Source organism: Scyliorhinus canicula, chromosome 21 (genome assembly GCF_902713615.1).
Source record: "Scyliorhinus canicula chromosome 21, sScyCan1.1, whole genome shotgun sequence".
Classification (NCBI taxonomy): domain Eukaryota; kingdom Metazoa; phylum Chordata; class Chondrichthyes; order Carcharhiniformes; family Scyliorhinidae; genus Scyliorhinus; species Scyliorhinus canicula.
In genome coordinates, this window is record NC_052166.1 from 44,510,992 (window position 1) to 44,533,003 (window position 22,012).

Here is a 22,012-nt window from a genome sequence, read left to right on the forward strand (position 1 = left end):
ATAATTATAAGCAAGGCTTCTACAATGTGGAAAAGTCATTTGTTACATAATCTCTTTGCATCAAATAGCTTATTTACATTTCAGATTACATTTTTCATGAAATACTGAGATCTATCAGCACTAAGAGTCTGAAATAATGAGGGAGAAAGACTTTTAATAACACATCAGGTCTGCATTACTTCCGTGTCAAAAAGAAAGGTTTCTTCTGTAGTGATGGCTCATTTATTCTGCCCATAAATGAGAAGTAAAGATGAAACTGATGAACTTTTACTGCCCATTTGTCTTTAGCAGACAATTAAGACTGAGGAGATCAAAATGGATTATCATACCACGTAGACAACCAGCCTAGCAGTCATACATCTTCGAGGCCACAGATTTGTGACTCCCTTTCATCCCTCCCCTTTCTTCTTATGCTTTTTCCTCTCTAAAGGCAGCGATAGCTTTGTGGCTCAAGGGAAGCCAAAAGCCTGGCCATCATTAGTCAGTCACAGATGCCGAAGTAACATGCTTTTTCTGTTTCTAAAGGATCGAGCCACAATAATTTGTGACAGAGTCCCCCGCAGTAGTATAAAGACCTTCAGGAATAAAATTTCACTGGTAGTAGCAGCACCAACAAAAGCCTCTGATCCACTGCAATGACTACAGTACATCTAAAATTTATTTTACCCACAAACAAGTTGACAGATTCGGCAGTCTCTTTTCAAGCAATACTTTAAAAAAAATCATTTTTCTTTTGGCAGTTACAAGGCTGAGTCAGTGTAAAGTTTGTTTCGATCAGACAAACCAGCAAATAGGCTCTTCTTACTGACAAAAAGGCCACCATTTTCCAATTAAGTACAAAACTATGCCAAACATTTGTACAAAGGAATAAGATTTAAATGGCAATTGTGCGATACATCTTTATTATGAAGCGTGCATATTATTTGTGTCATTAAGTCAGAAATACATTAAATAGGCATCCTTTGTGTAGACACTAAAAATATGAAGAAAACAATAATGGGGCTTTTTTTTTTTAAAGGCAGCATCTTCCAGATTTGCTTATTAATAAAGCCCTATGTGCACCTAAGATGATTTACAGGACAGCAATCACATCGAGAGCTTCAGATGATATCATAAGGTCAAATAAGCTCAAGGAGTTTAAAACAACTGTCTAAACTCCCAGATGAGAAATCACTCCCATGAATTCATTAGTTTTGATAATATATACACAGTAGTACTGATGGGAAATTCTTATTGCTGATGCCAAGCTCCTTGGAGCTCTTTCAGAGGGTCAGTGCAGACTCAATGAGCCGAATGGTCTCCTTCTGCACTGTGATTCTATTTTTAATTTCTCAAATTGGAAAAGTGAAGATTTTCTTTTGAATGTTCATACAATATCTGCTTTACTCTTATAAATGTTTGTTAATAAATTATCTAATTTCACTAATGTTAGTTGAATTATTGAGCTTCCTACTAAAGATTTGTTAAAGATGAAAACAGAGTCATAGAATTGTAACAGTGCAAAAGATTTCTAAAGATTTGTTCAAGATGAAAACAGAATCACAGAATTGTAACAGCGCAAAATTGTTACAGGGTGACACAGTGGTTAGCACTGCTGCCTCACAGCGCCAGGGACCCGGGTTCAATTCCAGCCTTGGGTAACTGTGTTCTCCCCGTGTCTGTGTAAGTTTCCTCTGGGTGCTTCGGTTTCCTCCCACATTCCAAAGATGTGCAGCTTAGGTTGATTGGCCATGCTAAATTGCCCCTTAGTTTCCAAAAGGTTAGGTGGGGTCACTGGGTTACGGGGATGGGGTGGAGGTGTGGGCTTAAGTAGGGTGCTCTTTCCAAGGGCCGGTGCTGACCCGATAGGCCAAATGGCCTCAGTTTATGATTCTATAATTCTTAAAGGAAAACAGTCTTAACTTCTCCAGTCTATCTTTATCCCTGAAGTTTCTCATCTCTGGAACCATTCACATGAATTTTTTCTGCACTCCAATGCCTTCATGCCCTTCCTTAGAGTGTGGCACCCAGGATTGGATGGAATTCTCCACTGGAAGCCAAACTAGCACCCTATACAACATCAACATAACCTGTTTACTCTTGTACTCAATACCCCTTGTTTACAAAGTCTAGGATACTATATTCTTTATTAACTGCTCTCTAAACCTGTCCTGTCATCGGTAACTTAGGCACACACACAAGCAGGTTCCGCTGTTCCCACACATTTAGAGTTGCAGCCTTTATTTTATATTGTCCCTCATATTCTCCCTACGAAACTGAGTCACCTCAGATTTTGCTGCATTAAACATATTCTGTCTGCTCATTCCTGTATTAAATGCTTTTTAGATGTCCGTGCACACCACATCAAGGGCACTGCCCGCATCAACGCCCTGTTTTCTCTTCAAAACAACATTAACCAGTTAGTTAAACATGATTTTCCCTGAAGAAACCCATGCTAGCTTTCCTTAGTTAACCCACGCGTGACTATTAATTTTGTCCCCAATTATTGTTTCTTGAAAATTTCCCCACCATCAAAGTTAAATTGACTGGCATGTAGTTGCTGGGCTTATCTATACACTCTTTTAAACAAGGTATAACGTTGCAATTCTCAAGTCCTCTGGCAGCACCCCGAGTCTAAGGAAGATTGATTTTTGTCAGTGCCTCTGTAATTTTTCCCTCTTGCTTCCCTCTGTATCCTTGATGTTATCTCATCCAGTCTTGCTGCATTATCAGTTTAAGTATAGAAAGCCTAGGCTCCTCGTCCTCACCTGTAGACACTTGGCCTAGTGTTCTTTGCCTGGCTAGCATCTTCTGCCTGGGCAAAAACAGATGCAAAGTAGTCATTCAATACCTCATCTAAGCTCCGTTTGTAAATCCATTTGACTCTAGATTGGACCTACCCCTCCTTTTACCACTCTTTAACTATTGAGTTAAAGAGTGGTAAAAGACTTTGAGATTCACTTTTACGTTAGCTGCCAGTCTCTCTCATACTCCCCGTTTGCGTCTCATTTGTTTTTTCATCTCCTTTCAGAGCCTTCAACATTCAGCACCATTCTCAATTGTATTTTTTACCGGACATCTGTCATAGACACATTTTTTTCTTGTTAATCTTAATTTTGCCATCCATGGAGCTCTGGATTTGTTTGCCATAAATTTCAACTCAGATGTGTCCAAACCATCTCCTCTTGGAAGGTAGCCTATCGTTCAGTTAACATTTTTCCTGCCGATTTATTTGCCCCGGGCTCATTCTTACCCCACTGTAGCTGGCTTTCTCCCACTTAATTATTCTTACTCTGGATTGCTCTTTGTCCTTTTCTCTAGTCAGACTAAACCCTCTGATTCAATGTTCACTGTCCTCAAATGCTCTCGTACTAATACTTGATCTACTTGGCCCCACATTCCCACGAACAAGTGCCACCTTTTTAGTTGGACTGGAAACATACTGTAGAAACTTTTCCTGAATGCACTTGGGGAACACTTGCTACCACCACCCCTCTGCTTACAATACTACTTCACTAGTCTGTACTCAGTTCATTAAACCCTCCGTCCATTATAGTTAGCCTCCAATTTTTGCACCTCTGTAATTTCCTTGTCTCCTACATCTTCCCATTAGTTTGTGGCCTATAAACTACACACAGCAATGTAACTGCCAAATAGATTGTATCCTCGACTCCTCTGGGGTGCATCTTCTTTCTCCAATACATCAATGCTCTCTTTAATCAATAGCGCCCCCTTCCCCCTGGTCCCCCACACCATAAAGTTATTTTGTTCAAATCTTCTAATGCATCTTTTCCGAGTCAAAAAAATACAGAGGCTCTTAATGAAGTTCCAACCTTGACTTGCTGAGAACTGCAGGAGATTGGTAAATTGTACTCCCTTTCAAAGAAAGGACATCACTGTATGGCACCTCACCACTGAGGGCATAATTCAATGCACTAGTGCCCTACAACTCCATCAGAAAATATGGTTTTAGTAAAATCAAGCTGAATATGATTGTAACAACTAAAAACTGGGCACAAAATAAGAGCTTTAGGAAGAATAAAAGATATAGTTAAGAACATAAGAAATAGAAGGAGTAGACCAGTGGGCCCCAGTAGCCCCGGCGCCATTTAAAAAAAATTTATTAACTAGATGTGGACATCACTGGCTGGGCCAGCCTTTATTGCCCATCCCTAACTGCGCCGCATTTCAGTGGGGATTTAATATTGCTGTGCGTCTGGAGTCACATATCGGCCATTAGGCAAGGACGGTAGATTTCTTTCCCTAATGAACCAAATGAATTTTACAATAATCGGCAATGGCTTATGGTCATTATTCAACTTTTGATCCCAAATTTCACAATCTGCCTTGGTGTGATTTGAATCCGGGTCCCGAGAGTAGTACCCTGAATTGCTAGCCCAGTGACAATACCACTACGCCACCACCTCCCGTTGAATACAATCATAGTTGATCATCTTAACTCCACTTTCCCACCTGTTCCCCATATCTCGATTCCCTGAGAAGGCCAAAAATCTGTCCATCACAACCTTAAATACATTTAACGATGGAGCATCCACAACCGTCTACGGTAGAGAATTCAAAGATTCACAGCCCTTTTGAGTAAATAAATTTCTCCTCATCTCAGTTCCAAGTATTTGGCCCTTTCTGCTGAGACTGTGCCCCCATGTTCTAGATTTCCCAGCCAGAGGAAATAGCCTCTCAAGCACCTTCAGAACCTTGTATGTTTCAATGAGATCACCTCTTATTCTACTAAACTCCAGGAAGAAATGTACTCAGCATCACATCATCGGGCTGCCTCACCCCAGAAACCAGTATGATAAACCTTCTCTGCACCACCTGTAATACAAGTGTATCCTTTCTTAAATATGGAGAACAAAACTGTATGCAGTATTCCTGGTATGGTCTCACCAAAGCCCTATACAATTGTAGGAATACTTCCTTATTCTTGTGCTCCAAACCCCTTGCAAAAAAGTTCAATATGCTATTTGCCTCTTAATTGCTTGGTGTACCTCCATGCTAACTTTCCTTATTCCTTGTACTAGTCCACTTAAGACCCTCTGAGCATCTGCTTGTTTCAAAAAACATTCTACTTTTCTATTCTGATTGCAAAAGTCAATAACTTCGCACATCCCAACATTAGACTCCTATCAGCTACCTTATTTCACATTCATTTAACCTGCCTATATTTCTTTTCAAGAAGGGAAACAAAACAATGAAGGTGAACAAGGTTCATTGACCTGAAATGGTAACTCTGTTCCTCCCCACAGACGCCTAACCTGCTAATTTCTAGTATCTTCTGTTCGTATTTTAGGTCTTGAGCATCTGCAGTATTTTGTTTTGTGTAAGTTTTTGCAACCACTTTATATCCTTACAGCTTACATTTCCACCTAGCTTTGTATCATCATGAAACTTGGATAACAGTGCTCTCTGTCTCTTCGTGTACATCATTAATGTAGATCATAAACAGCTGAAAATCTTAGCACCGAACCTTGCAGCACCCCAGGAGTCACAGCCTGCGAACTTAAAACACTTTATCCCTACTCCCTGCTTCAGGTTGATTAACCAATCCTCTATCATGTTTATTTATTACCCCCAACTTAAAGAGTCCTCATCTTGTACATTAACCTTTTGTGTGGCACTGTATTGAATGCCTTCAGCATATTACACCTACAAGTTCTCTTTCATCTATCCTCCTAGATACAGGTTCAAAAAACTAATATATTTGTCAGACATTATTTCCCTTTTGTAAACCATGCTTTGTCTGAACGTGCTGTTTATCTAAGTGCATTGTTACAACTTGCCCAATAATAGATTCCATCAGTTCCCTGATGATTGACATCAGGTTAATTCTCTCTCTCACTCCCTTCTTGAATAATGGTGTTACACTTGCTAACTTTCAATTTGTTGGGATCGTTCTAGAATCTTGGAAATTTTGGAAAATCATAACCAGCACATCCACCATTTCTGCAGTCATCTTTTAGAACCCTCGGATGAAGGCCATCAGATCCTGGAGATATATCGGATTTTAGTCCCATGGGTTTCTCAAATACGTCCTCGGTGACATGAAGCCAGTGCTAACCACTGCACCACCGTGCTGTCCTATGTTAAGTTTGTTCATCTAAACTATATACAATAGCATTTTCTGCTCAAAACTAGGACTCACACCTGTGCATTGGAGGAGGACAGACTTTTTAAAAATAAATTTAGAGTACCCAATTATATATATTTTTTCAATTAAGGGCAATTTAGTGTGGCCAATCCACCTAGCCTGCACATCTTTGGGCTGTGAGGGTGAAACCCACGCAGACAACGGGAGAATGTGCAAACTCCACACGGACAGTGACCCAGGGCTGGGATTTGAGCCCGGATCCTCAGCACCATAATCCCAGTGCTAACCACTGCGCCATGTGCCATCCCCTGGAGGACACACGTAGCTTCATGTCACCTCTCAATCTTTCTCTTGTCTCACACCTCAAAATTGGCCACTTCCCCTTGGGTGCCACAGAGCAGTTAGCATTTAGAAAACTGTACTCCAAAAAGATCCTTCATCAAAATGAGCAAAATTATTTGATGGGGGGGGGGGGGGGGGGGGGGGGGGAGATTGTTGGGGGAGAATTTCTGATGCAAGGTTATTTATTAGTTGCAGTATCTATAATAAAATTAATTAGGAATAAATGTTAAAAGTGCAGGACAGTGATCCACATCGCGCCCATTCTATCACAGGAAGGCATCGAGTCAAACTCAGGCCATTACTACAAGGACAGTGGCGGATCAAAGAGCAAGAAGCGTAAGCGGCTCTCACACGCCTCCTAGCAGTCATCACAAAAATATTCTAACAGAGAAGATCCACAGTCCACTCTCAGTCTTGGTGCTCCGGGGAAGAAGAATAAATGGAAAGATTTGTCATATATTATGTTTCAAAGATACTTTACTTTGGTAACATTCTGCAATAAACTAACATCTTTGTCCATTTATCATAATAGTTTATACAATGAGCAGCATCTGTTCAGAACTGCCACCAAGAGAACTGGTTAGAGAAACTGTTCTAATGCAAGTCACACAATCATGTATTAGGGCTTCAGAAATTTCACAGAGGTATTGTTTGCATCACATGTCACTGATGCTCTTTTATTTGAACTTCCAATTTGTCATTTAAATAGCTATTTGCCAGATAACAGAGACAGAAAATTTAAAATACTTTATTTCATCTGTTGTTCATATTTGTTAGCTTGGGGTTTACCTCAGAATTGCTTTGAAAAATTACCATGCTGGCTATGAATTTTCCCTCCTACCGTATATCTTTTCAAACTGTCAATGTCATCATCATCTTCTTCAGTGGCTCTTAATTATCACCCCCATCTCTTCCCCAAAAAATTCATTTGTCTCCTTCATTAAACTGAACAGCAGTGATATCTTGAGTGACTCTGAAATAAATTTTACCATGTTAAAAAAAGTTAATTACGCATTCCAAACCTGGTCGCTGTAGTCCTCAGGGAATTGCCTCCGCACCTCAGGATCTGTAAATAATTGACAGATAATATTAATTGGCTTTGGATTAGCGAGCAAGCAGAGTATCACACATTAATATTTGATCAGAAGATGATAGGGACCTGGCAGGGGATCCAAGGGGCAGCTGAGGCTGTTATGTTGATTAGGGCCAGTGAGAACTGTTCAAGGCTTTCCCCTTTTCCCTCCTCCAGTTAGGAAAAAAGGAGAATATTTGGCGCACCCTTTAGCTTCAAGATAGTTTTCTACCTTAACCTCCTACAAGCTGCAAATTGTCATCGAGATGTGTTGCCAGAATATCAGAAGGTCTTTCAAATTCCAGAGAGCCTGCTTTGATTGTGATTTTATTAGCTACCTAGTTTGGCTGACTACAGAGCATAATAAGATAAATGTCCCAAATTTAGGCTACATCTCTGCCAGCTACTGATGTTCTGCTACCAGCATCCAGCAGAGCATGCACAGTATTATCAGATCAACTTATGAATAATAGGGGGACATGCAGAAGGGTCAATTTAATGCGTGGAATTCTTCCAAAAAATCTCTGATTCCAAACAGTTCCTTGAGGCTAATTAGAACAGTGCTGAACCTTTGTCAGCATGCATGACAACAGTATCAAAGATTTAAGGAGGGAAAAAAAGGAATGCTGTACATACAGAACACTAAGTGACAGAAAATATTTCTTAAAACATACGCTTCAACTTGTTTTGTCAGATGTGTGCTGTCATTAGATTATGAAATGTAGTTTATTGGCAGGGGATTGTCATGTACTTCTATTAGCCTCAATTACATGAATGCAGTTAATTGAGACAAAATTAGAATTAACTGCTGATCCAGATGAAACAGCATTACACAGTAAAAACAATGATGATCAGTAGCATATTGATTCAGTGTCGTAACAACAACAAAGAAAATTCTCCACACCCCGTAACAGAAAAGAAACATATTAAAGCTAATTCATGCTGAAAAAAAGTTCTTAAAATTCCAGAGTAAAATTAGTTCAAAAGTCTCCTGCAGAATGTATAGGCAAAGCACATCCTCCAGCCATGGGATGTATGCTTGTATGTAACACAGCACTAGTATTGATGCCAGCAACTTTATGTAATTTGCGCTCAAGTCATGCTCTGGTATCCCTAGAGTACTGTAGCTGCTAGGTAAATGAGAAAAAAAATAGTGGAGCAAGTCAATTCAGACAAAGTTGATCCACATAATGATTTGATTTCCGTGTTGGGAACATTATTGATTTTGGTGAACATATCTTTAACCCTTTAGGCTTTATTTTGTGCAAACATTGAAGCTTGATATGACAAAAATGTCTGTTTTAAGAAAGTGTAAAGATCATAAACAAATCAAACGTTTTTCTGGCATAACAGTAGAAAAGCTACAATTAGCAGAAAGTAATGGACTGACTTAACAAGTTCATTGATAGCAAATTGTAATGACTGACTAATCGGACCCCACCTAACAGGTCACAGTAATGTGTTTTAGGCTATTTGACTGTGTGGGGCAACCACTATAGCTGAGGTTTAAATAGTTTGAAAAATATTCCTCAGAAGACAACTGCAGCTACATCAATAACAAAGCACAGGCACCCCGATCAAGAAAACTTTCACTGAAATACATTTTAATCTTCAGGTTACTGACTGGGGTAATTGAAATATTGGCTTGAAATTGTATTTCATGAGAATTTGGGTTTGTTCAGCACATTACCATGATAATATGCAAGAGCCTAAATTCATATTTAACTAAGAAGTAGATCTAATTCTAAGATGGTTACAAGTTACAGAATTTTTGATTCACTATATCAATCTAATATTCTAAAGCAAAAATAATTGGTTTGCATATAAGCCTTGTTAATAGATTTTTCATGAAAAAATGAATTTCACATACTCGTTGGAATCCAGAACCCAATGAATTCCACTGGCTATTTGTAATAATTTTATGACTCTCAAATTATATTTAAGTTACCATTCCAAAACCTATCTATCCAGATAACTACTGCATCAGGTCTTATTTTCACATTTATATAATCAGGAAAATAAATATGTTAACTGGATTTTACATTAATTATCCTGAGTGCCCCCACCACCACCATTGCTACACACACAAATTTCACATGTACAGTTTTCCATTATTTTATTCTGCTGTTATTACTTTTTCTTTTCAATGTAATTGTTATTATGACCGCATTTTCCTCAAATCAGTTGATCCACTGGTTTGGATTTGAATGGAATACTGCAAGGAAAAAGTAGGTCCTCAGGCCATGGAAATATGAAGCCAGAAGTTTCCCCTTCTGTATCATAAAATATGCTCTCGGAGCAAGGGTACACTCGCCTCTCCATAATCAGACAAGAGGCAGGCAGACAGCCAGCTCAATAACTGAACAGACAAATCAACCTTCAGCCTTGCTGTGGTGCAAGTTGAACTTACTTTCACTGTGAATCTAACTTACTAATTGACAGTATTTATGTTGAGACATAAAAATAACAAAACCAATTTTCATTAATTACTACAGTCATTGAGTCTTATTTTATATGAAATGAAATGAAAATCGTTTGATGTCACAAGCAGGCTTCAAATGAAGTTACTGTGAAAAGCCCCTAGTCGCCACATTCCGGCGCCTGTTCGGGGAGGCTGGTATGGGAATTGAACCGTTCTGCTGGCCTACCTTGGTCTGCTTTAAAAGCCAGCGATTTAGTCCTGTGCTAAACCAGCCCCTATATTTGCTGTTTAATGATCCAATGCCAAAGTGCAACCTGCAAAAGAACTGGTATTCCGCTTGTATATACTGGTAATAGGAACTACAAAATTTTGGGTGGAAAGAGGGAGTGGCCCTTGGATAGGAAACAGCTATTCACTTGGACTTCGCTCAATTATTAATTTTAAATTATGAAAGCTTCTGAGCCAAGTGGATAGAGAACATGTTCAACCTGTGGGTCAAAATTAGAAGCCATCAATGTAAGACAGTCACCAAAAAAATCAAATAGTTTATTTGGAAGAAACATTTTTATCCACCGAGTGATGAGAATGTGGAAGTTGCTACCAGAGACTAATTATAGTGAATACTATCGATGCATCTAAATCGGCAGAAGACGGAGAATTGAAAAGAGGGTTATGCTGATAGACCTGTGAGGAAGGATGGGAGACGGCTTGAATGAAGTAGAAACACCAGCATGGATTGGTTGGGCCAAATGGTCTGTTTCTCTACTGTACATTCTACGTAGTTATTATTAAATGCCTTGTAATGAGCAATAACTTTATACACAATTTTATATGGTCAGTGTGCCAAATATGTCAACTATTACCTAATTACATAACTGTGAAATATAGTACGCAGCATTTATCTCAATAGATTTTAAAATCTCCCCATTCCTAGCCAGTTCCAGAATTTGTGACCTTTGATTCCATGTCTTCATGTAATCCTGGTTCCGCAGATTCCACCACTGGTTGTTCTTCAAGCTACCTTTGCCCAAAGAACCTTCTTCTCTGCATCTCTGCCTTTTCACTTTCCATCCTATGTTCAAAAACCTCCATTCCCTCATCCCTTCTCATTTTCCCCCCTCGCTATACTGAACTGTCCACCACACTGAAAATGCTCCGAGGACTCTTTCTATACATGATGAATACTACAGAAGTGCAAGCTGTAAATCAAGCAGAATTGCCAAGCCACAACTATTCAGACTTGGCAGTCCCTGGTCAAATCCAATTCTCACAGGAAATTGACACATCTCCATGTACTGGAATCAGTTTTAAATACTGCACGATAGGTTTCAAGAGTTTTCACTATGACTCATTTAAAATATACATCCTAATAATTAAAGTTTCCCTTAAGTCCAAGTTGGAAAAAAAACAGGAAGTTGCAAAAATATTAATTTCATGCATGCTGTAGTACAGTAGCAGATTGTTTGATTAAAGAGCACAGCTTTTCAGTGAAGCCACAAGGTGGAGCTTCCCACAAAGGACAAAATTGAATGCTTATTTTGTTGTCAAACCATAGGGCAATACAGGCGTCGGAAGCAAAAGAAAAGCATGTAATTCACCCAGTGAACAATGTTGTTCTTGTCCACATGCAGTGTGTGTGTCAGTGGGAGTGGAATGCTACAATTTAAAACCATCTTCCAGTCAAAAAAAATTCCCTGAAACTGAGGCAAAAACTAAGAACTGGCAGCCAAATTAATGATATTGCACTTTTCGGCAAACTGGAAAGGTTGCAACATAAAATAAACACACCAGTCAAATTACAATAAGTAGTCCAAGGCAGAGTCAAATAGCCCACAGTTGCAGAAATCATAAAACCACCAAGATTAAAATAAAAATGGAAATTTGTTTGCAGCTTTCCAGAACTCTACCATTTCCTCACTGCAGCATTTACCCATTTTTGTTTTAACTGAGTGAAGTACCTTGGGCCTGAACCACCATTAATGGAAATGCTCTATATCATCTTCCTTAAATTTGTCCTTCACAACTCTCAAAACTGTAGTCCCTTGTCCTGCTGCACTGATATATCCAAAAGTACTGTTCCAGATATACCAGTACTTTCTCAACGAAGTATCTTACACATCTTATGCAACTCTACCAGGGTTTCTGAGACATATCTTCAAGATTGAAGAACCCAGGTCAGTTTGTCTCTCACAGCTCTCCCTCAGACATGGAGGATCAACCTGTCAAAGTGGAATTTGTTACAAAGGGAATTATTTTTTTTTATAAAGAGTGCTGACAAAGGTTCATCTACTTGTAACTGTACTTCTTCCCCGCTCTCCACAGATGTTGTCTGACCTGCTGAGTATTTTCAGCATTTTTCCATTACATATAAAATATTGTGTTTTCCAAAATTGCCTTATGACATTGAAAGACTCATCACTTGTGAAATATTGACTTGGCCAAGTGAAGGAAAATGGGTAACTATATCAGTTGTTATGAAATATTGTACAGAGGATTCATCTGTGTTTATTTCGAGATATGTTCAATTTAAATCATAATTGACTCAGAGCTGGACAGGAAGTTAACATACTGTGACTTTGGCTAATCTTTTGTACCTCATCAGTGAAATAAGTTAGAGTATATAGCTTATTTACATACTATAAACCCCAATCTACTTACAAACAGATTTGGAAGTTTTTATACCGTGGCATCACTCCATAATGGATAGACTCCACTGAATAGAAAGCAGGCTAAGTGGCTAGATGAGAGGACAAGAAAAGGGGTACGAATGGCATCTGCAAATTGGCAGAACAATGATGTCAAGTAATTATCTCAAATTAAATTTCTCCCCAATACGTAGGGTATTTTAAACGCAGCCAGATACTCGCACATCATATATCTACCAGCCACTACAGCCATTTCAATTCAGGACAAAATAAAGAAAATATTGGGATATCGAGTCAGATACGTGGATCATGTATCTAGGGAAAAACATCCAAAAAGTGACTTTAGTTCAAGGGTATGTACAAGGAGTTGTGTACAACATTAAATAATCAGACGGCATTCCTCTAGTACGTTCTCCTGCAGTTATAGGATTCCTTCCATAAAATCCTGCATCTACCTATATATTTGTCCAATATTTCGTCAAAGGGAGTGGGGGAGTGGGAGCATCAAATGATTGTTCTGCAGAGACTGTAGTGATACTGATCCCACTGCTGTCCAATGATCTGGAGCAGAGCCCTGAAATAAAGTCCCTCCACCATATTGTTTGAATACAGAACTTCACGGTGGAGTTTTTGTAACATAAATACAAGGCGGCAACCAGAAAATAGCAATGATGGAAAAAACAGAAACAAATTGACAAATGGAAACTGCACTCTAAGAACAAATCACAACTTCCAAAAGCAAGGGCACAGTGCTATTATCTTCCAACATGCACTGGGCACTGTCATGGCGAGTTGCTCAGACAATTAACCTACCAAAATAAAAAAATGAAACTGCTGGATATACTCAGTAGGACAGGCAGCATCCATTGAAGAGAGATTCAGCATTTCACCACTTACCAAAGTCAACATTACGTTCATCATTTTCAGGTAATCTACTGGTGGCCAACCACATTCTAAAGCCTCCGGTAGAATAGCAGTTGTGCTGTTAATATAGTTCTAGACATTCTTGGCACTGCCCCTTCCTGCACTAGAAACGCAAATAAGGTTCCAGCTCCCAAAATGCAATCAATATTCATGCTATAAGCAATAAATTTGATTTGTAGACAGAATCTTCACTGTATAAAGTGTAAAACACGTCTATATCCTCTCCCCCACCCCCCCCCCCACCCCCCCCCACCCCTCTTTGAACATGCTCAGAATTGTGCTAAATTAAAACCAGCGGATCAAAATTAAAAACCGCACACAAGTCAGACATCATCTTTTTAATGGTTGTCTGAATATGTAGAAAGATGCCAAGTTCACTTTTATTGGCTGACATGAGACATAAACACTATTGATTGGGCTTAAAAAGAATAAAAGTTTTTTTTTAAACGGGTTGTGCAATGTGAATACCAAACATTTGACTTTTACTTAACTACCCAAGTGTCATAAAAATTCAGAAACTTCTGAAGCATGAAGCCAAGACTGCCGAAAAAGATTCTTTATTGAATCAGTATATAATCAGCTTTGTTTGCAATTCTTTAGCAGCAACAGAACACTTTTCTTGCAAACAGCATGCAACATGTAAGAATCTGGCACCCTGTGGTTAAGCAAACTGTCTTAAAACTTTCTGCTTGGCAGGATTCCATGTGCGTGTCTGTGTGGTTTTACAAGTACTGTACTTTGTGCATTACACTCCATCAGCTGTGTATTTCAGTGAGTTTTAAATAGGCTGGTAACATTCTGAAGTCTTGTATATCTTCATTTGGAAATGGTGATTATAGAAAACAATGTATCATTCTTTAATGTATTTAAATTTATGTTATTCTTTGGCTTTAATCAATGCAACACAGAGTACCAATGGTTTAAAATATAATGCAAGAGGGCTCATCTACAGCAGTGAGGAACACATTGCGGATAGCAATTTCTGGAAGAAAAAAATGTCTGCGAAGATGAATAGAAATTACTGCCAAGCATTCCCCTGCTTATTCACCAATCTACGCCTTTTAAAGAGTGCATGTCCCATGTACTGGCAATGAGTTTGACTCAGAACAAGCAGTACAAGAAGATATTTTTGCTCCGTTAAAGGCACTGAATAAATGCAAGTTGTTGTCATTGAAAGAAGCTGCTCAGTATTACAGCCAACCAGGATCTTTGCCCAAACATTTGCATTAATAGCAAACAAACTGTTAAGATTTTCTGGCACTTTCAGAGAGGTTTCCATTGCATCTTCTAGTAATATGAAACAGAACAAAATTACAGTGATTTCTTGAACTAGAAATAATTCAGATACAAAAGACTCCCCCACACCCTATCCTCCTACTACATGGTTTTTCAGTTTTACTTAATATAATGTAAACTAAACAAAGAGCGGTCCAAAAATAGCACTGCTTAGATTCAGCTCTACTCAAAATAGGGCCCTCAAATCATTTTCAAAACTTCAGATTGGATACTTTAAAAAAAGTAACGAAACAGTTAAACATGTCCAAAAGCAACCAAAGTTTACATTATAATACACCCTCACTTAAGGGAAAAGGCTGAGCAGTGGGAAGAAGGGGTTCAGATAGTGGACAGAAGGGTGAGAATTTATGGAAGTTTTTGAAAGAGATAATGAAGAAGGAATGTCGAGAGGTTCAAGGCAAGCACTCCAGCATGCGGGCCCATGAGCAAAGCTGCAATTGGTGAAACAAAAAAAAGGGTCAGAGACACAAGGTGCACACTATAACTTGGAGGAGAGGAAGGGTGCAGAGGGCAAGAAGGGTGAGGCCATGGAGGGATGTGCAGATGAGGAATTTTGAAACAAATTAATTGTGATTTGAGAAGCCAATGAAATCCAATTGAAGCCAAACAAATGAGGAAGCAAAAGGGGGGAAAAAACAGAAACAGAGCCATTCATTCAATGAGAAAGCTGATCTGTTACACTCCATTTACCTGGCTTTCCTACATATATTTTTATACCCCCGTCGACCCAATAACTATCGAGCTCCGATTAAAAATTAACTGAGCTAGCTTCTACAGCTTTTTGTTGGAGAATTCCAAATTTTTACCATATTGGTAAGAGAGAGAGAGAGAGAGAGAGAGAGAGAGAGAGAGCGAGAGAGAGCGCGAACACGAACTAGAGAGAAGGTGAAAGCGGGAAGAAATGAAAGAAAATGAGGATACAGTCAGAGAGAATGCGAGAGGGTGTGCACGAGAAAATGCGAGGGGACGCGCACGAGAGAGAACGCGAGGGGACGTGCATGAGAGAACGCGAGGGGATGCGCAAGAGAGAGACCGCATGGGACGCGCACGAGAGAGAACGTGAGGGGACGCGCATGAGAGAACGCGAGGGGACATGCACGAGAGAGAAGGCATGGGGACGTGCATGAGAAAGAAGGCGAGGGGACTCGTGCACAAGAGAGAACACGAGGGGACGAACGCGAGGGGACACGCATGAGAGAGAACACGAGGGGGCGCGCATGAGAGAGAACACAAGGGGGCGCGCACGAGAGAGAACACGAGGGGGCGCGCACGAGAGAGAACACGAGGGGGGCGCGCACGAGAGAGAACACGAGGGGGCGCGCACGAGAGAGAACACGAGGGGGCGCGCACGAGAGAGAACACGAGGGGGCGCGCACGAGAGAGAACACGAGGGGGCGCGCACGAGAGAGAACACGAGGGGGCGCGCACGAGAGAGAACACGAGGGGGCGCGCACGAGAGAGAACACGAGGGGGCGCGCACGAGAGAGAACACGAGGGGGCGCGCACGAGAGAGAACATGAGGGGGTGCGCACGAGAGAGAACACGAGGGGTGGCGCACGAGACAGAACGCGACAGGGGTGTACACAAGAGAGAATGAGAGGGCGCGCACGAGAGAGAACACGAGGGGGCGCGCACGAGAGAGAACACGAAGGGGCACGCACGAGAGAGAACACGAGGGGGTGCGCACGAGAGAGAACACGAGGGGGTGCGCACGAGAGAGAACGCGACAGGGGTGTACACGAGAGAGAATGAGAGGGCGCGCATGAGAGAGAACACGAGGCCGTGCATGAGAGGGCACGCACAAGAGAAAACGCAAGAGGGCGCACAGGAGACATAGTGAGAGAGCTTGCAGGAGAGATCACGAGAGGCACGGAAGAGAGAGAACGTGAGAGGGAGAGAAGGAGGGGGCGCGCGCACACGAGAGCGGGAAGGAGGTGGTGCACGCACGAGAGCGGGAAGGAGGGGGTGCACACACATGAGAGAGGGAAGATGGGGGTGCACGCACGAGAGTGAGAAAAAGGGGTGCGTGCGAGCACGCGAGTGAGGAAGGAATGCGCGTGAAGAGGGGATGTGCTCGTGGTAAGCGAGAAGGCGGGGCACACGAGCGCGAGAACGAGGGGACACGCATGCAAGAGAGTGAGGCACGTGCACACGAGAGCGAGAACGAGGGGGACGAGCACGAGAGCGAGAACGAGTTGGGCGCACACAGAGCAAGAATGGGGTCACACACGACAGCGAGAACAGGATCAGGCACGAGAGCAAGAAAAAGTAGGGACATGCTCGAGAACGCAGAGTGCGCGCATGAGGGAACAAGGGAGTGCACACATGAAACTGGGTGGGGCGCACAAGCACTTTCACGAGTGGATGATGCGCACAGGAGGGCAAGAAGGTGCACAAGAGCAAGAACTAGGAGGCACACAAGAGCGCAAAAGCAGGGGTGACACAAGAGCGAGGGGGCTCGCCTCTCTCAATCTACAGTTATTCACATAATAATCTATTCCTGTGTTTGCTACCAAAGTGAATATCTCACATTTATCTATATTATACGCATTTGCGCATTCTCAATTTGTCCAAATCCCACTGAAGCATTTCTACATCCCCCTCACAGCCAACTCTCCGACCTAGTTTAGTGTTATCTTCAAACCCGAAGATATTTCATTTAGTTCCCTCATCTAAATCCTGAATATATATTGTGAACAGCTAGGGTCTGAGCATTGATCCCTGCAGTACCCTACTGGTCGCTGCCTGCCATTTGGAAAAATAACTTTTTATTCCTACACTTTGTTCCCTGCCTGCCAATGAGTTTTCTATACATCCCAAGCACTGTAATTTTACACACTAATCTTTTATGTGGGACTTTGCCAAAAGCCTCAAAGTCCAAATGAACCACATCCACTGGCTCCCCCTCATCAATTCTACTAGTTACATCCTCGAAGAATTCCAGTAATCTGTCAAGAATGATTTCCCCTTCATAAATCCATGCGTACTCTGTCCAATCTGTTTTTCTAAAGTGCTCTGCTTTTAAATCTTTTATAATGGGCTCTAGCATTCTCCACACCACCAAAGTCAAGCTAACGGATCTATAATTCCGATTTCTCTCTACCTCCCTTTATAGTTAGTGGAGTGATATTAGCCACCGTCCAACCTGTCGGAACTGTCCCAGCGTCAATGGAATCTTGGAAGATGACCACTAATGCATCGACTATTTCCAGGATCACTTCCTTATGTACTCTGAGATGTAGATTATCAGGCCCTGGAGATTTGTCAGCCTTCAATATTATCAAATTCCCCAACACAATTTCTCTAGGAATACTGATTTGCTTCAGTTCCTCCCTCTCACTAAACCCCATGTCCCCCAATATTTCTGGTTCATTATTATTTTCGTCATTCTTTGTGAAGACAGAATCAAAGTATGTATTTAGTTGGTCAGTCATTTACTTGTTCCCATTATATATTCCACTGTTTCTGACTGTAAGGGACAAATATTTGTCTTCAATCTTTTTTCTTCTATGCCTATAGAATTCTTTACACTCAGTCTTTATGTTCACCACAAGCTTATTCCCGTTCTCTATTTCCACTTCTTCATCAATCCCTTTGTCCTCCTTTGCTGAATTCTAAACTGCTCCCAATCCTCAGCTCTGCTTTTTTTTCTGGCCAATTTATATGCCTCTTCCTTTGGATCTAATACTATGTCTAATTTCCATTGTAAGCCATGGGTTGGCCTCCTTTAATTTTTGCGGCAGAAGAAAGCATTTATTGATCCATCACTTTAAAATATGGAGAGGAGTCTCGGCTGGTTTGCAGAAACATTTGTGCATTCTCTTAGGTTTTATTTAAGCACAGGAGTTGGCTGGGGTCAAAGATAGGATCACAACCCAGGTTCAGATATGTTCCATAGAATAGCTTGCCCATAGAATGAATATTCAGGTAAATTAGGCACACCGTGGGTGTGTGAACTACTCAAACATATACTGTTTTGAAAGCCAGCCGCACAGGAAATTATCTATTTGATCCAAAAATATTTTTGCATTCAATAGCAATTTTTACAACACTGTTCATCTTTATTTTTTAAAACCCTTTTTGTACAATGGCTAAGGATTAGAAATTTATTTCAGTCAATATTCAAGAATTTGCATGTACAGCTAGCAGTATTTTAAAAGAATAAAAGCCAACCCTAAATTATTTGTTGCAGGCAATGCAGACTAAGTAGTGTTATGAAAAGGCTGAGGATCAAGATGCTGGGGTCACACTGCTTCCATTTTTGTAACGGAATTAATATTTGCACATGTTTTTGCAGGTAGGCGTTCAACCACAGAGAATAAATAAATCTTCTCTCGTCAAGCTTGAGATCGTCTACTAGCATTTCCTGAAGGGAAGCAAGATTGAGGCGAAGTAATTATTGACAAAACTGAATAGAAAACACTTGTGGATTCATTTGAGCCTATAGACTGCAGAATTATTTCTTTCTGCATCTGGGTAACACCTCAATTACCGAGACAGCAACAGCATGGTTTCGCTTGAGGGTCATACATTTACCCTCTAATCTGCTTAAACCTATACTGCAAAGAAAAATTAGTGTTGCAGTGTTGAGAGGATAGATTTTGTTCTCTATCAGAAAGTTTGGATCAGCCAACTTTATATTGTTTACATGTCTCTAGCTAATTCAGAGAAGTCATGTTAGAAAAATCAAAATATTGATGGGATAAGAGCATCTTTAGAGTCATAACATGCACCTCATTATTTGTACAACTATTCTCAGTTTATTTTTATACTTCACATGATACCTTGGAGCAACAAGATTTTTACTTCATATCAGGTTTGAAAAAGACAGCAATATTTTGCATGGAATAAGGATCAGGAGTCTAAAACAAATGTAACTAGAAAACATATTTTTTACTGGGTAATTGTATTATCTGGTGAAACAAACAGGGACAATGCTTTTTCGATCCTTTTTACTTACTCATTTTGTCCCATTCTCAATAAGGAAGCAATATAATCATACAGTAATAAGAAAAGTACTGCAAATAACATAGATGCAAGAGTGTCCTGAATTTTAAAAAAATACTTGAAATAAGACTACCCAAATTCTAATCGATAGAGTTCAGTTGTGGCTCACAATCACACAGCTATCTTGCATATAAAACTTCCAATGTGCCGAGCAATATTTCAACAGCCAAATTTTACTTATAGCTTAGAATGATCTTTTACTAATGGTTATCTAGAATTTAAACCTAACCTGCAACTTTTGCAATTAATCTGCTTTTAATTGGAAATCTATCACAATATTTCAGTTAAGTTATCTTTCAGCTGCGTTTCAGCTATGAGAGAGGCTGGTTAGGCTGTGGTTATTTTCCTTAGAGCAGAGAAGAAGGCTGAGGGGGGACCTCACTGAGGTGTCCAAAATTATGAGGGACATAGATAGTGTAGATAAGGAAGAAACTTTTTCCATTAGTAGAGGGGTCAATAACCAGCGTGCATAGATTTAAGTTAAGGGGCAGGAAATTAAGAGGGATCTGAGGGGGAACCTTTTTACCCAGAGGGTGGTGTGAATCTGAAACTCATTGCCTGAATGGGCAGTAGAGGCTAAAAACCTCAACATTTAATAAGCATTTAGATGAGCATTTGAAACGACGTAGCGGAAAGGCTACGCACCGTGATGGAAAATGGGATTAGAATAGATAGTCTTTTGAATGTCAGTGCAGTCACAATGGGCAAAGGGGCCTCTTTCGGTGCTGTAAAACCTGATGAATCTATGACGTTGATGGTGTTGCATTTAAATCAAAAAAATCTGTATAAACTGCAGATTTGATTATAACTCCATATAACTTAATTATAATTCCTCTTAATTGTTTCTTCCACTTTTACAATTGAAACCTTTCCTTTTTCTCTGAGTGATGAAAGGTTACAACTCCAATTTTTGTACAAATTATAATGCTGATATGGGCATAGGTATTAATGTAAATTTGCTAGTGCACTGCATGCTTTGTAAAGATTTAGCTCCAACAATGAAGAAATTTGCAAACCACCATCAGAAGACTAGAATACACAGCTTTGATACTGGTAAACCACATAATCTCATTGCTCAATTTCATGGAGTTTTAGCCAAAGAAGTATTTCTAAGGACTGCACTACAGGCTTAGCTAGATTCTAATCTGAATCTCAACCTGACATGATTTTCCAGCTGACAGGATGGGAATATGCCACAAAACAGAGCATCAGCAAGGTACTTATGCATTGGTCTTTTACATGTTCTGGAGCCCAGTTCTGCAGCTTGAACATTGTCCCATATTAGTCCACTTTGGATTGAAGGTATCTAAATTAACTTTCCACTTTAGCAGCGGTCATGCCACATATCAGTGCATGTAGAAGTCGTTTTTAAATAAATTTAATTTTACCTAACTATATTACTCTACTTTGAAAGTAAGGATAAATTACTATACTTCGTAGCCAACAGCACAAATTGCTGAAGCTGTAACAATCACCTTGGTCATAAATTGAAAACAGTCCAATATTTGAGATCAGACATTTAACTTGTACTTTTCCATAAACTGATCCCCTGTAGGTAGGACATAAAATCAATCAATAGTGTTAGACAAAGCTTCTTTTGTCTGTTTTGATGAAAAATGTTGTTTTATGATATCTCGTAAATGTGGAAAGTTTCCAAAAATAAACGGGTGGAAAATGCTATGGACTTAAACAAAACTCTCAAAACAGTAAAGACTGAATTCAATTTTGCTACCAACTTAACAAAACTGCTTTCTCATCATCACCCTCTCACAATCACGAACGTCTTAAGTGAACGGCACAGTGGCACAGTGATTAGCACCGCTGCCTCAATGCTCCAGGGGTTCGGGTTCAATTCCGGCCTCAGGTGACCGCCTGTGTGGAGTTTGCACTTTTGCCTAGTGTCTGTGTGGACTTCCTTTGGATGCTCCGATTTACTCCCAAAGATGTGCAGGTTAGGTGGATTGGCTGTGCTAAATTGCCCCTGGGTTACGGGAATAGGGTAGAGGCATGGGCTTAAGTAGGGTGCTCCTTCCAAGGGACGTGGCAGACCCGATGGGCCAAACGGTATGTATGAATTCGATGGATGGATTGAACTGAAATGCACACCACTCTTATTATAAAACCAGGCCCTGGGAGACATGCGGCATGTTATGCTAAGGTGCAGTAAATCCCATATAATGCAGCACACAATGTAGCATAAAATTAATCAGCATCCA

General features: G+C 40.4%; 1 protein-coding gene across 8 annotated transcripts in view; it reads right to left on the bottom strand.

Moving 5' to 3' along the window:
- Positions 1-22,012, bottom strand: part of LOC119955553 (DENN domain-containing protein 1A-like) — a 641,178-nt gene that overhangs the window by 465,657 nt on the left and 153,509 nt on the right. For all 8 annotated transcript variants that reach the window (XM_038781844.1, XM_038781841.1, XM_038781843.1 and 5 more), the window contains exon 3: positions 7,453-7,496. In XM_038781844.1, the coding sequence (XP_038637772.1) occupies positions 7,453-7,496 (44 nt within the window). The remainder of the gene's footprint in view (positions 1-7,452; positions 7,497-22,012) is intronic.